Source organism: Crocodylus siamensis, chromosome 9 (genome assembly GCF_052110815.1).
Source record: "Crocodylus siamensis isolate JL-2025a chromosome 9, ASM5211081v1, whole genome shotgun sequence".
In the NCBI taxonomy this organism is placed as follows: Eukaryota; Metazoa; Chordata; order Crocodylia; family Crocodylidae; genus Crocodylus; species Crocodylus siamensis.
This window is the reverse complement of record NC_143403.1, coordinates 3,370,623-3,384,511: the sequence shown is the minus strand read 5'-3', so window position 1 is coordinate 3,384,511 and position 13,889 is coordinate 3,370,623. Positions and strand designations below refer to the sequence as shown.

Genomic DNA, 13,889 nt, shown 5'->3' with positions numbered 1-13,889 from the left:
ATCAGCTCCCCCTGCAAACCTCCATTTCCACAAGCATATAATTAAATCCCACTGATTGCAATTTAGCTGCCTGTGTTTCAAGTTAAGCACACACTCAAATCTTTTGCTGAATTGGATTTTTAATTCTCTGCAGCTGTGTCTTATTTATATAACTGGTAAAATACTTAATTCATAACAGAGATATTAGGTCTCATTTATATAGTGGTTTATCGCTTCAAATCACTGGATGCAAGTAGTAATATTAGTTCTGACCACTAACTTATTAACTCTGTTCAGGTCTCTAAATTATACTCCAGAATCTTTGAAGAAGATTTAATTATCTAATCAATTCTCCATGTGCTAATGCTCAGACATACTGAGGTTGTCTCATCAAAAGGGCCTCCAACAGAAAGGCAAATAATTACCTGTATCAGAAGTAAACTGGCCAATGAATTAAAAGCACACAAGTTCTTTCTAACATTTATGAGAAGAACTGCCTTGAACATAACAGTAAGAGTCTACAGTAACCAAATCAAACTCATTTGTATAAGTTTATCAGGGGTGACCACCAGGATCTGGGGGAACGTTTGTTCACCAGAGCGCCCCAAGGGATGACCAGGTCGAACGGTCACAAACTCCTGCAAGACCGTTTCAGGCTGGACATAAGGAAGAATTTCTTTACTGTCCGAGCCCCCAAGGTCTGGAACAGCCTGCCAGCGGAGGCGGTTCAAGCACCTACATTGAACACCTTCAAGAGTAAATTGGATGCTTATCTTGCTGGGATCCTGTGACCCCAGCTGACTTCCTGCCCTTTGGGCAGGGGGCTGGACTCGATGATCTCCCGAGGTCCCTTCCAGCCCTGATGTCTATGAAATCTATGAAATTTTCTAAGATACATCTCAGATGTACTAGCATAATATATCTAAGGGATGTTAAGGGAAACTATCTAACCAGTAACTTAATTTCCTCTTTTACATCACAAATGGGATCTTACTGGAATTAGTTTGCATACAGAATCCATACAACACCTAAATCATCAACGAGCAAACATAAGACTGAGTTTTGAAATCTGTTAAATGTATTCTTAAATGTATATTAAAGAATCAGTTCTTCCATGTACCTGGAAGTTAAAAAAAAAAGAGCCTAACTTAGTATCTGTGTGTGTACCTGATAAAAAATGACCTAACCATTGCAAAGTATAAAAAGTGGAAAGCCCAAAAAATAGAGTTATATCAATAATCCTTAGAACACTATTTGTTATAAAAAAAAAAAAAAAAAGATCAAATATGGAATATAAAAAAGGAGCAGAGCTGACAGTTGCTTTGGGCAATCTGTACTGTAAGTATGGAAGGAAACAGTCAAGTACAGATATTCAAAAATTACAGTCCTCTTTTGGGCAGCATGTTTCATGCAGCCCAATAGGATAATGAAGCATTAGATATTCTTCAGTCCAGACTGCCTCAATACAGGGAGCTTCATTATTTCACCATTCCAATTACAATACAGCTCAGTAGAGTCTTTCATAATTTCAAGCATCACAAGTTTTGCCATCCAATTAGACTCTATTCAGGATGAACCAATTCATTCTTAGGGCTGAATTAAAGTGTTTTCTTGACGGAAAAGCTTCCAAGGTCCCCCCCCCCCCCCCATGAAAACATACAGATCTGAATTATCCAATGAAATATGCACACACTTTCTATTGTGTTACACTTTATTGCATAGATGCACACTAATTTAACAGGTTTAAAAATACAGCAGCTGAAGCTTTCTTTACATCAAGTAAAGAATCAAAAGGACAGTCCCTGTTACCAAAAGTGTTCATAAAGCCAATGCAATAAGCAGATTATAATTAGGAACACAACATATATATTAATATATGTTAACATACGTAGTACAAGAATGGCCGAGAAAATGAGAATGCTCAAAGAAAAACAACGCAGAATCTGATCATATAAATCATGAGCTGAAATTTAAGACATTCAAATTTGAAGCACATAGAATATAAAAAAATACGACAGTGTAAGGTACAATAACAGACCTAACAATTTAGGGATTGTTAACATAATACGACCCCAATATTCTGATAACAAAAGGAAACCAAGACAATCTACATGTATATGCATTTTCAAGCCTAGAAGGATTCAACACAACCCGACGTAAAAAATATATATATAATGCCACTCATCTAGGAGAAAGAAAGAAAATAAATCAGTTAAGCAAGAAGTGCTGGTTTGTGCCTTCTGAGATTTTGATATATGCATTAGCTATTTTACTGCCAAAGGCAGCCTGAGTTTCTTAAGCCACCAAACAGTTTGGTTTTCTTTAGTATGATACTTAACGTGCAGGGCAACTCCCTATACTGGGGTTTGCCCTGTTTCTGCATACAAATCTGAAAATAAGACTGCAGTCATACTGACTTTGAATCAGAGGACTGAAAGGGACCTCAAGGGTCATCTGCTCCAACTCCCCGCCTGAATACAGGAATGCAGTTGTTATCCTTATTTCAACCCTCCCTACCTCAACATCAATTCTGACACAACCTTTATTCTGAAATAATGAATGCCCCAGAAGTCCCTCCCATCTACTCTGGAGCAGAGCAGCACACTTCCTAAAAAATAAAACATCCGCTACCTATAGTTGTGTTAAGTGAAACAGATGGTCATCGTGCAAGCTGTACATTCATGCTGTTCTGCTTTGCCGCTTGACACGGGCAACAGCCTTATATCTGCCTTACAAAACACTTCATACAAATTAACTACAACCCAGCTGACAATCACATCGGCTGCTTTTTTATTAGGAGCCTGGACGAGTGATGGGAGGAATGATATTCCATCTGCCATTGCATAAAAGAAACTGCTTTCCCTAATTCAACATCATTTTGCAAGGCCAGCATCAGCACACAGGAAAACTCATACAAACCAAGTCTCTGGACATTTTCTGAATAGGCAACAATTTGCTTTGCGGTTTTAATACGTTCTCTCTCTATCACAGACGCACAAAACCCTAACGTGTAAATACAGACACAGAGAAAAGTAGCAGCAACCTAACCATTACAGTGAAATCCTTACGAGACCTCTATTGTGCAAACAAAATAAGACCAAACCCTTCAACACTGAAATCTGCTTCCGCGCTTTTTGAGCTCATCAGAGCTTTGAAGACATAACTGGAACTCAGATCCTGATGGAAATACTTCTTATCTGCTGAAGGTCTAAGTACAATTTTTTTGTACATTAACCCCACTAAAGTGAACTTGAGCATAATCATTTGAGAGGATAAGAATCTTTTCTCTTTACAGCACACTTTTGGAGGCAATATTTCCATACGATTAGAAAACACTTCAATAGAGCGTCATGTCTGGGCAATACACCTGCATTTGGCTGGCGGTGAGCTAGGTCCAAATCCCCACGCTGTGAAAGGCTTGCAGGTTACTGAGCATTTATACCATAAACACCACCAAAACCCAAAATTAGATATTAGCAACTATATCTGCCACTACAGCTAGACCAAGTAGTGCAACAAGTTTTGCAAATGCACAAGAATGAAGTGCAGAAATGAGCAAAAATTTGCTAAAATTCCTTAGGAATACACGAAGGAAACTAAAATAGTTACATCTTGGATATGAAATCAATCTAAAACCACAAAAATCTGTTCATTTAAAAAAAAAAATACCCTGTCATTTAAAAGAGAATTTAAACCACTAACTAGCTAGAAAAGGTGACTTAATCAAGAGTTTTATACCGACTCTAAATGATCCCATATCCTTGTTTTATGGTTTTAAAACATTTTTGCTTTAACAGCCAGTAGTTCAAACACAACCAAATTAAGCCAGGTTCTCTCTTTTACAATCACCAGTGATTTTTCCCTCCAATAAAACAAACAGATATTCTTTACACAACAAGGAACAGCCATTTAACAATCCCTTAACTCTACCATGTCCATGTGACTATTTAAGATACCATCGTTGAATATTGGCATGTAGCTTATTTTTTATTTATAAAAGCCTGGTCCATTGTAGCCTTTAAGCTTAAAAGCAGCATTAAGAGTAGTGTTAACTACCATGGTCTCTAACAGTCTAAATATCATTGCCCTACCAGGTGGCAGTGATCTGTACAATAATATATAATATACTTGCCCTGTAACTGAATCCAAATGACTGCTATCTTCAAGTTGAACCCTTCTCCAAAAATGAAAGCGGGAATGACATGGAGAGAAAACATGGAGTGTGAAAGCAACTCCACATTTCAATATGCCCAGTTTCAAAGTAAAACAGTTATTTTCCTAGTCCCATGACATTTAGTTATGTCATTATTGACCTCTGTGCATCCCCCTGGTTTTGACTACCAGGGGAATGAAACATAAAATCCGTTTTCTGATATACACAAGGAAGAATACAGTCTAGTTTTGTGGGCTCTGGAGAGCTAACAGAGGGGAAAATCTACTTTTTACAACAGCAGAAGTTAGCCAGCTAGATCTGAAGACACACAGGGAATCAGATCTGGGGAGTTAGAAGAGCCTATTTTACACACTTACCTGACAAGAACCAGAATAAGGGAGACGGATGTGTTTGATGGACTGAAGGCAAAAAAAGATACAGCTATTGGCCTCTGACTATCAACCTGAAATATAACATCTCAAGGAAGCAGGGACTAGAATAAGGCACTAATTCAACTGAGCCAAGTGAAAGCCCACCATCAAAAAAAAAATCGGAGGCAAACAAAAAGGACTGTAACGTATTTAAACACAAACATAAAAAAAATAATTGGTCCTAAATTTCAAAATTTTGTGCTGAAGGGCTAGCTCGGTGACTTCCCTGGCACTGAATAACATCAGCTACTGGAGTCTTTTCCCCCAGCTGACAGAGGCAAAGCTTTTCTTATTTGTCCCCCAAGATAAGTTAAGGGGGAGGGAAAAAAAGATGAATCCATGTTACTTGTACAGCCAAGAGCCAGCCCTTAGTTCCTGTCCAAAGGAGAGGGTGACCTTGGCCATTTGCACATGAATTTCCTCCCAGGGAATGGACACTGCTAAACACCGTAACACACACAAAGTCAATGAACACAGGGGGAAAACTGTGGCAAGCGTCATGCTTTAGAGGTAGATAAGATTCAGGCCACTGGACCACTCTCTGGGCTCAGCACCAAATTCATCAAGCAAATGTTTTCAGTCTTTAAATGGCGTATCCATTTTCTGGTTATCCAAAGAAAATTGCACTTTCCCCTCCCCAAAGCCAAGCTCAGAGAGGACATGATGGATTACCTACGAGGGACTTCTTTGCACTTCTTTGGGCCCCCCACCTGCTAGGGCGGTTCTGCTGCTGTTATTCATCTGCAAGAACCAAAAGGAGTCTTCGGTAAGCGGGAGAGTTTCAGGAGATACAGGATAATTGTGACAACAGAGCAAAGCCTCGCCCCCTTCCTTTGCTTTCAATTACCCAAATACACTTCGTTGCTACTTGCTTTTAGAGTTTAGTGAAAGCATTTGCTTTTATAAAAAAAGTTACTCCACTAAAGCTCAAATGCCAAGTCGTGACCCCAAAATCCCTTTCAAAGACCAACTAATGAAATTCTATGCTATATATGCATACTACACAGAGATAGTAAAAAAAACCACTAAACCGTCTGCTAATCGCTTTTAGGCACTGCAACAAGTACTGTCTTTTTAAAAGCCACCCCATGGCCTGGCATGTTGGGTTTCTTCCTCGAGTCTTGTTTCAATGCTCAGGAGATGCTGGTTTTGGAAGGAGGAGCGGACGGTCCGATTCATCAGTGGCTGCAGCGGGCGGAAGTTGTCTACCATCCTCTTTTCTTCTTCCCCAGGTGAGGTAAAGAGCAGCATCCGAAAGGCCTCCAGCTGGGAATAAGACATGGCAAAGGTGAGCGACTGCCTGATCCCTCACGCTTGGGAACCACACCAAAGTACCAAGATATTTGGGCATCACTTTCTGCATGTCCTCATCACCTGCTGGTATCAGTGCAGCTATATGGTGTCTGCAGGCAAACTGGATCTTTAACGCCTTGTCAGGCCCGAGACAGACACGAGCCCTGAATATTCATGGATGGGATTCATGCCACCTTCAAAATAAATCTTTTTGCACCTCGCCATTCTTTGCTTACATCCTGCCTGCTTTTCTGGTCTCCTGTATCAGGCGCACACATGCTGGCAGGCAGGAAATAGTAACTACCAACTATAACAAAAGCAAATGGCGGTGCTCTCAAAGGCATGAAAGCAGGAATTAAGAAGAGAGTCCAAAGGAGGTTTTTAGTAGTTCACCTGATACCCACCAGGGAATTAAAAGGCTCTGTCAGATTGAAGGAAAAGCCAGAATTGAAAAGACAACACTACCCCTCCTATTAAGTTTCCTTTCCTGCTCTCTAACAATTGCCCCTTTGCTTCTCTGCAACTCTCAGGTTCCTTTCATTTAAAATAAAACATTCAGCTTGGAGGACAGGGGTGTATTTGGGTTCAAACACCACGGGGAGGTGGAAGTCACTGTTGGACTCCTCCAAGATGGGAACCAACACATGCCGCGGCCGTTGTGAATGCACCCTTTTCCCAGGGTAGGTAGGGAACATGGAAAGCTACCAGGGAAGCAGTCACCAAACAGGCACTCACTGCCCCAATCTTGTGCCTCTCCTCACCTGTTTTGCACCAAGCAGCAGCAGGAAGCTGAGAACACAAGATGCTAAAAATAGAAGGCCCATAGAAGGGACCCAATACCAAATGCTGGGTGGACTTTAAAGCACCAAAATATCAATATAAAACTGCCACATTCTTCAAGGTCACCTCTGCACGGTCAGCCTTGTGAGTAACTTTCATTTCTCCCTCTTTAAAATTAAAGGGAGGGAGGAAAGCTGATAGTCAGACTACAGGTATAATCAGCCCCTAGGGAGCAAAGGGAAAAAACCCGATGAGGAAAATAACAAGGACACTGAAACTGCAAGTTCACCGCAACCTCAGCGATTGGGGGAAAAAGCATTTGGAGCGACTTCCACTTTTATACTCTTAGAAAGCTGCCTGAGAAGAAGGATATGTTGGGGTTTCAGCAGCTTACGGCACAAGTACGTTGTGGATTCATACTGCTGACAAAGCTCCGCAATGTCCGTGAGGCCAAGAACTTAGCAAAATTAGAAGAGACGTGGATAACCAGAATATCCAGAGTGATAATAGCTGATGCTAACAATAATTTTCAGAGACAGATTACATTTCATGCTTAATAAAGTCTCCACTGGAGATCAGAACAAGACCTATTTGTGAGAGGCAAATGAGTTCCGTCTTCCTACATCTTTCTCTAAAGCACTTGGTCCTGGCTAATGAGAGAGGGAAGATAATCACAAATCACATGCTAACTTCACCAGAGTGCCCCAAGGGATGACGAGGTCGAACGGTCACAAACTCCTGCAAGACCATTTCAGGCTGGACATAAGGAAGAATTTCTTTACTGTCCGAGCCCCCAAGGTCTGGAACAGTCTGCCAGCGGAGGTGGCTCAAGCACCTACACTGAACACCTTCAAGAGTAAATTGGATGCTTATCTTGCTGGGATCCTATGACCTCAACTGACTTCCTGCCCTTTGGGCAGGGGGCTGGACTCGATGATCTCCCGAGGTCCCTTCCAGCCCAAATGTCTATGAAATCTATATGATGGAGAGGGTGAGCCTTTGATGTCCCAAAAAGTGACAGACAGGTACTGGCAAGCATCCTCCTCCTGCCATGTGTTTCATTGCCCTCTGTACCTTCGAGCAATAAATCCTCTGCATTATAAAAACAAGGCTGCATACCTGATTCTCATCAACCTCTATGGCTTTCTTCTTGATGATCCAGGTGACAGACTCTGTAAGTGGTGGAGTGGTCAGAGAGCCAGCATAGGTCCAGTAATCTGGGCATGACGGTAGCAAACAGGAGGGATCAAAAATATCAAACTCAACAATTTCATCCTGGAGTCCAGAAGAAAAAAATCTGATGAGCAAGTAAGTATTTTCACAGGAGAAAATTCAAGGGAATGAGAAAAAAAAAATCTAGAAACTAGCTATTAGCTTATGCACAATACACATCAGGCACAGACAACCATAGCTGCTGCTAATGTCAAAAAACGAATGAAAACTAAGAGCTGGCATTTTCTGAGTGGAAACCACCTCTCTGAAAATATCCGCAGCATTTATTTAAAGGAGCTTTCAATATGTCATTGTTTCATTTTTTTATTGGAAGCTGCTCTGAGCCTTTGCTGGGAAGAGCTGTGTATAAATCAGATAAATGCATGCATAATTGCACAGCCAATACCTGTTTTGTTTGGAGGGGGAAAAAAGACAATTCTTGTTGAGCTTACTAAAGGCAGGGTAAGTTCAGTTGGTCTTGACTGCAAGTTAGTGAAGCTACTAGCATGGGAAAGAGCATGTGTCCCTGCAAAGCAGTACTAAAGCAGTACTAAAAATGCAGTAGTCCCCTCTAGTGGTATAAAATGAAAAGAGTTGAGAAGTTGAATTTTCTTGAATTTTTCAATTTTGTTGAATTATCTGTGTACAGACAGCAAAGAGGGCTGCAGAGACCTTAAAGACCTCACATGGGCATTCCTGATTGTTAAGCAACAAATCTGAGAGCAGTGAAACCAGGAACACCAGATATTCTGGTTGCATGGGAAGTAAGGGCTGACTTGCTACTTAGGGTTATGATTCTCAGAAAAACAAGGCTCCTGGCTAGCATATGAGCCAATCTGAACGTTTTGGTTTTGCATCAGTTTCTTCCAGCCTTCATGTGAGGGCATTAAACAATACTGAACATCCATCATATTCTTATAAAGCAATACATCCTGCAGCATAGCATACTGTTTTTTGAATTGGGCCAGCTGGGAAGTGAGAGTACATAAGAGTTGAGATTTTCTTCACTTTAACCCAACTATGATTTTTGTAAGATCCAGTCCTCAACTCAGCAAACATCAAAGAGTTCACTAATGTCTTGATGTGACCTAAACTGTTCTCTCTGTTGAGAAGATACCTCTAACAATGCCAACAGTGCCATCCAGAGAGACTCTAAAACAAGTTTACAATAATTACCTTGTGTTTAACAGCTGGTAATGCATCTACTAACTTCTGCAGTCCTTCATGGTAGGCCCCCAGCTGCATAACAAATATGAATGTGAGAGTCATTAAGGTAGTGCACATAAATATCTGCCACAAGCAGCTGAATAAAAAAATAAAAAATAAATAAAGCAGTGTATTTAAGAGAAACGCTACTGAAACATCATTTTATATTACAACAGTCAGAATTTACCTTCAAAAATACTCCTATGACAGCCAAGCCATTACCCTCCATTACAGCTTCTTCAAAGCTCTCATATTTAACAGCATTCCAGTGTACTAAATGCAGCTGCAACAAAAGGAAAAACCATTTCACACACAGGAAATGTATAAATGTAGTCAAAACAAATGCAGTTTCTTCGATCATTTTCCCGGCCATTTCAGAAACACAGGCAACTACCTTAAAAATTAAAGACTGCAAAAAGTGGGGAATAAAACTATACATGAAATCAATATTCATTTTATTTAACCTTTTTTTTTTTTTTAATATAACTTCCCCCCCATATTTTGCATTTCATAGAAGAGAAGCAGATCTGGCTTGCAGAGGACAAATTACAGGAGTAATATACTGATAGGTACAGAATACCATTAAGCATGTTGGGCACTTCACTCCCCTTTGTGATTTTAAGAACGGAGGAAAATCCTCCATTAAATCAGGACAGGTAAGAGAGGACGTAGCTGTGCAGCCACCACCTTGCAGAGAAGTCAAAACAAGCCAGCTAAGTCCAATACAAGCCTTCATGACAATGGACTCCAAGACATCTGGATTCACACAGCTAAGGTTTTAAGTAATTTTTTTTAAAAACAGACCACCAGAGCATTTCAAGCAGGACAGCAAGAGTTGGAGGGGATGACTGGTTTCTCAACCAAGAAGTTAATTTTTCACAGCTGCCACACTTTCTCCTCTGAATCCAATCTGTATTTTCATCCCTCGCCCCATCTGCCTCATTCACTTTCTTACCATAGGAATTGCCTACATGGGACAGTTTTACCATTTTGACGATACTTCAGAGGGCTAAAGCAGAAAAAAAACCCTAATGTGGCCACAGTTATGCTAGTATAAAAATGCTTGTATCTGTTATAGGCTTATTCTGCTTCTGAAAGGTATCAGTTAGAACCAGGTCTTAGTCTCATCTTTTTTCTTCCACCCCCTTAACCTTGGCAGAAGTTATACCTAGTCAGGTGGAAGTGCTGTTCTGCCATCCCACCCTGCTCAGCGAGAAGCAGCAGCGATATTTTACTATGTGCCACGGGATTATTTTGTGGCTTCCACTGGCAACAAACAATGCCATGTGCCAGGAAAAAAGGCATCAGTGGCATTTGCATGTGAGCAACCAACTAAGACTCTGCTGTCTCCTGGGAACTACAGCAGCTTTGGCCTTATAGATGGGAGGGCGGCCAAATCTTACTGCTAAGGAAGACCGAACGTGACCAGGAACAACCGTTCTGCACCTCAAATGCAGCTCTTTAAGAGCCAGGACTGGAACCAGGATCAGTGCGAGTGTAAGCACCAGCACCCTTCAGGATTTCTTCCCATACCTCTGCTGGGTAGACCCTGCTGTCAATCGTGTGTTCGGAGCCCCACTCGTTTATAGCTCCCCAGTGGAAATGGAACTGCTTTAGCCTGTACTGGTTTTCCAGGGGTCCTCCCATAATTACTAAAAAAAGAAATATATATTAGTCAGTAATCAAGACAGAACTGCTGATGCGGCATGTTTACCCAGGAGAGCTCAACGACAGCAACTACTTTATAGTAACCCCTGCCCCCGAGCTAATTTTACAGCTAAGCCACCTAAAAACACTTGATCAGGGGAGGCCGCAACTTCTGTCAGCACATGGAGGACAATCAAGTTTAAGTACACTCAGAAAAATGGGAGGTCCAACATGATTAAAGCTTTCCCACCCCACTCCCTGCAAGAGGGACAATCGTTCACATGGCATTTGTCCATCAGGGTTATCCATACCTCCACCCCCTTGTCTCAGCAGATGCATTAGGAGTGACTCAGGGTGTCTTCAGACTCTCTCATCTGGACTCAAAGCCAAAAACAGCATCTCCATCTGCCCCATGGCATACCCACAAATCCTAAAACTATGACTGTGACATGGCCACGGACCTTGGAATTTCCTATAGGCATCAGGATCCGCCATGTTGTCAAGAGCAACAGCCCAATATTAAACTAGTTTGTCTTCATTCCTACAAAGGTGCTGACACCGTGTACGTTGTGTACCCAAATGATTTACACTGGAAAGTAACTAGACACCGACTTCCTGTGGGCAGGAGTTCAAAGCTTGTCAATGTTACTGGGCGCATCTACACAAGATGCTGGATGTGTGGTAGCCCAATAACACTGCACAGCAGCGCGCTGGGAAAAAACCATGCTAATACGCTACTGCGCAGCAGTATTAGGCTACTGCCCAATAAGTGCCACTAAAAAACCGTGTGCCAACGCTACTGCACAGTAGCTGTAGTTCCTGCGCGCTTAGTATTTCATTAAATAAGTACTAAATTAAATGTGTGGTAACTACCGTGCATTAATGAACGTGTAGACGCCCACCAATAAGCTATATTTGGAACTGGCTTCAGCTGGTATTAACTATAATTCTTCTTGGCCCCTAAAATCCTCATTACTAGAACAATATATTAGGTCGTGATTTTGTTTAATGGGGAATAAGATTAGTTTGTTTCCTCAGGACAAATTTAAATTCTGGGTCTGCTTTTTCAGTAAACAACTCATTTTCCTGTTTTTTCTCCAGATTAGTGATTCACCGATTACTCCAGATTGCCATAAAGACTCCTCCTGGTTCCAGATCCCTTTAGAGTCACTAGATCATAATATGTGCTAAACTACTGGTAATAACAACTTTAAAAGGCTGTTAATACTGTCTTAAGTGTCTAAGAAATTTGCTGACACAGAGTGCTCCTAACAGCACTATTGAAAAGAAAGTAGTTATCACTTTACCCCTGAGGAGGGCATCAAGACCAACATTTCTGGAAGTGACTAACCATGCTGGAAGTTCAGCTCATCACACCACCAGCCTCCTTTTCACAGGTACCTGCCACCGCTTCTTTTGACCTACCTAACTTTGTACAGCACTGGGATTTTGGGCAAGTAGAAAGGTTACAGTCATGATTCCTCCCAACTGAAGTCAGTGGAATAAGAACAGGAGTGAATATAATACCAATTATCACTAGTATGCCTGACCAACTCAATTATCTTCTATGATGAAATGACTGGTTCTGTGGATGCGGGGAGACTGGTAGATGTGGGGTACCTTGATTTTAGCAAGGCTTTTGATATGGCCTCCTACGACATTCTTGCAGGCAAGCTAAGGAAGTGCGGGCTGGATGAATGGACTGTAAAGTGGATAGAAAACGGGCTGGAGCATTGGGCTCAGAGAGTAATAATCAGTGGCTTGATGTCTAGTTCGCAGCTGGTATCAAGTGGAGTGCCCCAGGGGTCGGTCCTGGGGCCAGTTTTGCTCAATGTCTTCATCAACGACCTGGACGATGGCATGGAGCGCACCCTCAGCAAGTCTGCAGGTGACACCAAGCTGGGGGGAGCAGTAGATGCACTGGAGGGTAGGGCTAGGATTCAGAGTGACCTAGACACATTGGAGGATTGGATCAAAAGGGATTTCATGAGGTTCAACAAGGACAAGTGCAAAGTCCTGCACTTAGGAGGGAACAATCCCACGCACCAGGACACGTTGGGGGCTGACAGGCTGGGCAGCAGCTCTGCAGGAAAGGACCTGGGGGGACGGGGGACAAGAAGCTGAATATGAGCCAGCAGTGTGCCCTTGGTGCCAAGAAGGCTAATGGCATCCCAGACTGCACTGGTAGAAGCGTTGCCAGCAGGTCATGGGCAGTGATTCTTCCCCTCTATTCAGCGTTAGGGAGGCCACATCTGAAATATCCATTAAAGGGGAAACATAGTAGTACACTGTAGTTATTTAGTTCATCTAATGCATCCTGGCTCATTTCTTTGTTTTAAACTATGTAAAACTGACCATTAGCTTTACAAACAATTAAGGAAATAAAGAAAGGTTTGAGAAAAGCCAACTGAAGCCAAATATAGTGAGAGTACACTGAATGTGACAGATATGAACCGACGGCGCGCTTCTGGCCCTGAGCAATTAAGTCAATCCGAGCGAGTGAGCGACCTCAGATATGTTTGCTCATCTCAACAGCTTCAGTCATAGACACGTTGGCAAAACTCAACTTCTTTGGATGGATATGATGATCATACAAAACACAGGTTTCCAATCCTCTTCCAATCACTCTCACCTCCTGGTTTTTCATGCCCTACCAGAAGACCGAGTGGTTAAATGCTCCATTTGTCTTAAAAAGGGATACCAGCTAGAACCCACCGCACCCCCAAATTATCTGTTGTTTCTTTTAAATTTAATTGTGTTACAATCCATTTCCATCCAGGAGATGGCAGTCGTGCACACAAACAGCAAATGGCACGTTACGTACCTTCCCCACACCCTCCTTTGCTCGTGCTTCCTTCATGCTGCTATTTTGCTGGTGCACAACGCCCCACGGCAGCACCAGCCTTCTCTCTGCCCGAGTCCCGATTTAATCTCCTCTTAGATGCTCTGCATTTCTCTTTATCTTGGACACATGCTTCTTTTCAGCATTTTGTACTTCTCTTTAATGTTTTTAATCCTATTTTGTTTTCAGTGTTGATGCATTTTTATGCCTTCCTCCTCTTCTCTACATGGATCTTTCTCTATTACTGCTGAATGACAGAAGCTGGGAGGAAGAAAACAATAGAGATAGGAATAGTAAAGAGCAGAAGATGGATAAGGTGGGGTGGAGATAAGTTAGGTGTTTAGAA

General features: G+C 41.9%; 1 protein-coding gene across 2 annotated transcripts in view; it reads right to left on the bottom strand.

Annotated features, from left to right (window-relative positions):
• Positions 1-1,672: 1,672 nt before the first annotated feature.
• The window catches only part of CA5A (carbonic anhydrase 5A), a 28,980-nt gene continuing 16,763 nt past the window's right edge, over positions 1,673-13,889 (bottom strand). For both annotated transcript variants that reach the window (XM_090062846.1, XM_090062847.1), the window contains exons 3-7: positions 10,588-10,706; positions 9,242-9,337; positions 9,025-9,087; positions 7,756-7,911; positions 1,673-5,829 (exon numbers count right to left, since the gene is read on the bottom strand). In XM_090062846.1, the coding sequence (XP_089918972.1) occupies positions 5,638-5,829; positions 7,756-7,911; positions 9,025-9,087; positions 9,242-9,337; positions 10,588-10,706 (626 nt within the window). In that variant the 3' untranslated portion in view covers positions 1,673-5,637. The remainder of the gene's footprint in view (positions 5,830-7,755; positions 7,912-9,024; positions 9,088-9,241; positions 9,338-10,587; positions 10,707-13,889) is intronic.